The sequence below is a fragment of the Trachymyrmex septentrionalis genome, unplaced genomic scaffold, assembly GCF_001594115.1.
Source record: "Trachymyrmex septentrionalis isolate Tsep2-gDNA-1 unplaced genomic scaffold, Tsep1.0 scaffold85, whole genome shotgun sequence".
Classification (NCBI taxonomy): Eukaryota; Metazoa; Arthropoda; class Insecta; order Hymenoptera; family Formicidae; genus Trachymyrmex; species Trachymyrmex septentrionalis.
In genome coordinates this window covers 424,740-430,151 of record NW_017306038.1, presented here as the reverse complement: position 1 = coordinate 430,151, position 5,412 = coordinate 424,740, and the positions used below count along the sequence as shown (strand labels likewise).

The window sequence follows — 5,412 nt, the reverse complement described above, 5'->3', positions numbered from 1 at the left end:
TATATATATATAGAGTAATGAGTGTACATGGAATTTATATGGTTTAGATCGATACGGCGTCTTGTCGGTCGTGGTGTACCATGTACATCATTTCCTCTCACAGCATCCCAAGAGTATAATTGAAACAGAATAGATCCCCTTTCGAAGCAACAGTGAATCGTCCCTGTCTAGTTTCTCTCTGTCGATTTTCGTCCTCCCGACCCTCGTCCCCGCAGTAATCGGCAATGTATGCGACAGAATTATTATTTTTAGAAATCTAACATCTATGTCACTCTTACGGTGCACGCGGATACGTGTATCTATTTTATTAATGGTCTGCAGTGTATACGTCATTAATCATAAATTAAACGTTAATTAGGGTAACGCGATCATTCAGAATCGTGTCAAATGTAACAATGCCATTGAAGATCGCAAATTGTCTGCATTGAGCTCTCTTCGTATATCTGATTTCAATCAACGATATCATCGCACCATGTAACAATTGAACGCATTTATAATCAATTACACGTTCGAGGTCTCCAATTAATAACACTTTATTCACAATGTATTATTCGATGCCGTATAATCGTCTAAAATCGCAAGTATTCGTGGCCTCTTTTTGTATTGTCAAATTTCCACGCAATACTCTTTTCTAAGTTTTTTCCCAAAAGTTTTTGAACTTTATTTTTTTAAATATACAATTGCACTAGTTGAATTGTTTGTACACGAGTGGCACTCGACAAAACGCAAATATCATAGCAATGTGACCACAATGTCGTTACGTTATTATATTGAACGCGTTAGTGTGTGAATGAACCTTTATGCACTGCGCATGTCGTACGCAACGCACGTGTCGCAGTCGACGGTTTGCCGGCGAGTGCAATCCCTTCGCCATGACCTAGGTAGCCGATCGATAACCATGGTGAAAAGTACGCTGGGTGAAAAGTAGTGGAACCCCCATCATGTTCGAGTAGGAAAAGAACGCGCTTAAAAGCGGGCGAATTTACTAAACGACGCACAAAGGAACTTGCGTAACGGAACAGAGGCAGAGGCGCGAAGAGATGAATTATGTTTACCAAGTTGTAATTCCCATTTTACACAAATAATTTTACACCGGTAGTTGAGTACCGCGGTTGAGCATTTTGTAGCGAGTTTGCTGGCGCGAGTGCTGTTGCAAGACGCGTCAAGTAAATGAGGATGAGAATGCGAATGTGGTGAGCGCTTGTAAGATTTTGCAGAACTTTTTCTTCGATCGATTTTAATTAATTTTATATATGAAGAGAGAGAGAAGAAATAAGTTTTGCTGAAGCATCGAAACATTTAGTGGATATATATATATGTAGATCTGAAATATAATTTTATTGGATCATCAAAGTTATGTAGACATTGCTGTAAAAAGTTTTAACATTCAAGCAATCGATTTGATCGACCGAAAAAATTATTTTCATGGTTCGGACAAAATTATTTTCAGGTCTACAGCCAGCTGTACTTCAGCAAAATCGTTCTTTTTCCGTATAATAAATCTTAATTAAGGGACTAGAGAAGAATACGTCAATATAATAGCGAAATTTAAGGAAACATACACGAAGTACTTGACCTATATACATACGCGTTTCACCCTCGCTTCCTTTATCGACAACAATCACCCTTTTATCGCAACGTGGGCTGTAATGCCTCGCTTCCCACGTCGATCTCGAATACACTGTATTTGCTCGATTCCTTTTTCGACCGTACTTTCATCGGCGCGTACATTTCGCATACATTTTGTACGACTACGAGCCAGATGAAAAAGCTTCAGATGCATCGAAACGATAGTTCGACAACGGGTGGCTTTATGCACGGTGTAAATGTGACAGTGATTCACGTATACATCTCATAGGGGCGTCACAAAAGAGAAAAAAGTACGAATACCAGAGAGAGAGAGAGAGAGAGAGAGAGAGAGAGAGAGAGAGAGAAGAAAAGTTTGAACTTTTTGGGCTGAAAGCAAGCTTATTCATATGTAAGGAAATATGTACATCCGTTCGACTTTACTTTTGATATTCGACCGAAGGTTACGCGCTGCGAGAATACATTTTTAAAGCACGCAATTGACAAGGTACATCGAAAAATCTCCCAATCTTTCCGCGGGATTTGATTTTTATTCAATTCAATAAGATTGGAATTGACAAGCGTTCGTAGCGCTCGTGTTATTTACGTCTCATTCGCTTATAGCTATCTTGAACCGATAAAACTGGATAGTTCAGATAAATAATTACTTCTGCAGTTCTTTTAACTTTTTGTTATTTTTATCGAGTCTCGCAATCGAAGTTGGGAAGATAAGGTATTCGTAGGATTGTTTTATTTTTTACACTGCGTACATTCTGGATTTAAAAATGGTTGTAGTTAAATACTTTTTTAAAAAAGATATACGTCTCTCAAAATATTGGAAACAATAATACAGCCAAAATACTCAGGTGCAAAAATGCTATTTCGCTCTGTCCAATCATTCAGATGGAAAGGGGCAGTGATGTTATTTGTGTTTCATGCATATTTTCATGAGTCGGTCATAATGCCTTTTTGATGTGCATCCCGCACATATTTCTTCGATATACATAGTTTCGCGAACAATTTAAATCTTTTTCTTTTTCACATAATATAATAACGGATAAAATATTGGCATAATGAAATAATAACGTGAACGACTGAGATATAGGCTGAAAATTATGTAGGTAGGACTGAAAAAAGGGACTGAGAATATTGTCCGGGAGATTAAAAAAAAAAAGTAATGGGAAACGAAGGCAGAACTTGCTGTCAAATTGTTCAGCGATATCGCGACTGCATTGTGGATTTTCACGCTTCCGTTGTGAAATCTTTTTTATTTCAATTGCCCCGAAATATTTCGCGTGTACAATGAAGATAAGTAATGGCATTAAAATAATACACAGCAGCAGAATAACATTTCTTTAAATAAGTAATTATGTGTGTGTGTACAGGGTGAAATTTAAAAACGTCCACGAACCGTATAGCGCTATTCCCGATAAAAAAAAAACTGAGTCTATTAATCAATTTTCGCAATAGTTAACGAGATATTAGTTTCTATTGTCAAATAAACGATCTCTAAAATCGACGCACAAGACAACTTTTGATATTTTTCAGTATTCTTTATGAAATATCTTAAAGACAGGCTCTTAAAAATTTCTTGAGGCTGTCGTATGCGTCGGTTTTAGAGATTCTACTTATTGGGTAAATAAAACAAAATTGCGAAAATTGCAAAATCGTTCACAAGTTTTAAATTCAATTTTTCAGGAATAGATATGATTTACGCACACTTTTTAAGTTACACCCTGTATACATATATAAATATATATACATATACATATTACATTATATTACATTATAATGTATAATATACGTATGTAATGCATAACATATACAATAGTTACAAATCTACAATGTACGAATGCATAAAATAAATAAGGAAAATTCAAGAAAAAGATGAATGTTTGAAACTCTGATAAAAAGAGGCGAGTAAATACGATGCCTACTAAACTAATAAGTCTAATTGAGGGCGCTACGAAGGAGAAAGGATTTATCGTTCTGCGTCGTGCGCGCCCGCTAATCCGTTTCCGACGAATTATGCAACGCCAAATTGCAGTCGGCCGAAAGGATTCCGTCGTGCCACGTTTTCGCTTCTGTGAATTAATAAACGCGAAATATAAGGAAACGCGAGCTGCGACGGAAATATCACGTGATGTCTCATTTCCTCATTAATGAGAGCACAATTATACATACGATCATCGATCCGAGACGTTATTTTAATTCATTCTATTACATTCGCTTTCAGTTAGTAATTGGAATTCCTCTCTTCCCGATAAAACACAGTCGAATGGAATTTATAATGAACAAGACGTGGAAAGTATGAGATGTAGATGTGCGATATCGCGACAAACTTCAATAAATAAGAAAATGATTTGATCGGTTTATTATTAGAGGAGGGAGTGATAAAAGAACTTAGGTATGGTGAAAGAAGTTTTCCGCATTTGTTAACCGGCGTCTGATACTTATCAACATATCTTACCAGTCGAAGAAATTCCACAGGCACGCGAACATGTTGGCTGTACGTTTCCCACATGGAATGACACCCTCGCGCGTCTCTTGCACTTTTCCGTGTGAATTCTTCCAAATCGATCACTATTGTAGGTCGGTGAAAATCCTGCTTTTTACATTTTCGCACGCATAATCAAGTTTACCATCGATCGCGCACTCGGGGGACTCGCTCTAGCTTTCCTCTCCGTTTTCTGATCGGCAATCAAGCTGGGTGTGTGTTCGAGCGTTATCCGTTAGATTCAACGAGTAACAGGGTTGCAATGTCATATTTAAGCTGACTGATTGCACTCTGAAAGTTTGCGCGGTCCATCACAGTCGATGTGTACTTCCCAAAAGTAGTACAAGCCCCCCCCCCCACCGCGGAAATTTTGTCAACCGTTTGCTCGAGCGATCTGCCGATATTAAAACGATGTAATGAATAATAAAGCAGCTCGTTGTTGCGTAACGTTACACGTGTCGACGCGACGTGTACGCGTTGTGTTTCTGCGAGCTTCGAATTCGCCCACATCATGAAACCCGTGGCAATTAATCGGCTAATTCTAAAGCGGAATAGCAAATTACCTGTCGCGCGGAAATGTCGTTTCGCCTCGCAGCGGGACGTGCAATCCCGTATTAATACAAACAGCCCCGCGGGAAAATGACGTACGTGGATTCTTGCTGCAATTTCCCCCGTGATACTTTGCAAAAATAATCCCACGGGCGCGGAGAAAAGTTCCCGTGCACAAGTCCCCGTGAAAAGGAATCGCCGGATGTAACGTTGTCGTCAAACGTTTTGCCAGAGATATACATTTATACGTGTTCGCTTCTTGCGAAGGAAACGCACGACCGATCGCGAAAAAGTTGGGAAACGAATTAAAAGTGAAGTCTCGCCCCGTGTCGCCGCCGGTGATAACCACTTTGGAAAAACTCGGGTAAACTTGTTACACAGAGTCTATCACCGTTTATCGAAGGTTGCATGCATTTGTGAAAATAAAAGGCGCACCGCAGCAGCAGCAGCAGCAGCAGCCGTCTCGTCTACGTCGCTCCGGAGAATTCAAATTTATGATGTATGTCTCTGTATATACATATACAATATATACGTATATAGTAAATTTTCCCGGAAATGAGCGTCTTCGATGCGGATTCGTCGGGCTCGACGAGGAGAATCCTCTCGGAGCGATAAATCGATCATAAACTCATTTAAACGGTCGACGATGTGTACCGAGACATATTAAAAGCTGTGTGTGACGAGTTTTCCCGCAGCTACGCTGCAAACTACTCGATGCTAGTGCCGATGTTCATTAAATTTTGATGTAGCGTGTAATAACAGCGGAGTAATAAAAAATTCATCGAATAACTGAATCTTTC

At 39.1% G+C, this 5,412-nt stretch overlaps 1 protein-coding gene across 3 annotated transcripts in view; it reads right to left on the bottom strand.

Moving 5' to 3' along the window:
• The window catches only part of LOC108755157, a 108,799-nt gene that overhangs the window by 74,882 nt on the left and 28,505 nt on the right, over positions 1-5,412 (bottom strand). Inside the window, exon 1 of one of the 3 annotated variants that reach the window (XM_018498007.1) lies at positions 4,037-4,361. The exons of the other annotated variants lie outside the window; for them this stretch is intronic. Within the exon in view, the coding sequence (XP_018353509.1) occupies positions 4,037-4,068 (32 nt within the window). The 5' untranslated portion in view covers positions 4,069-4,361. Of the gene's footprint in view, positions 1-4,036; positions 4,362-5,412 lie in introns of those variants that run through there. 3 annotated transcript variants of the gene reach the window in all.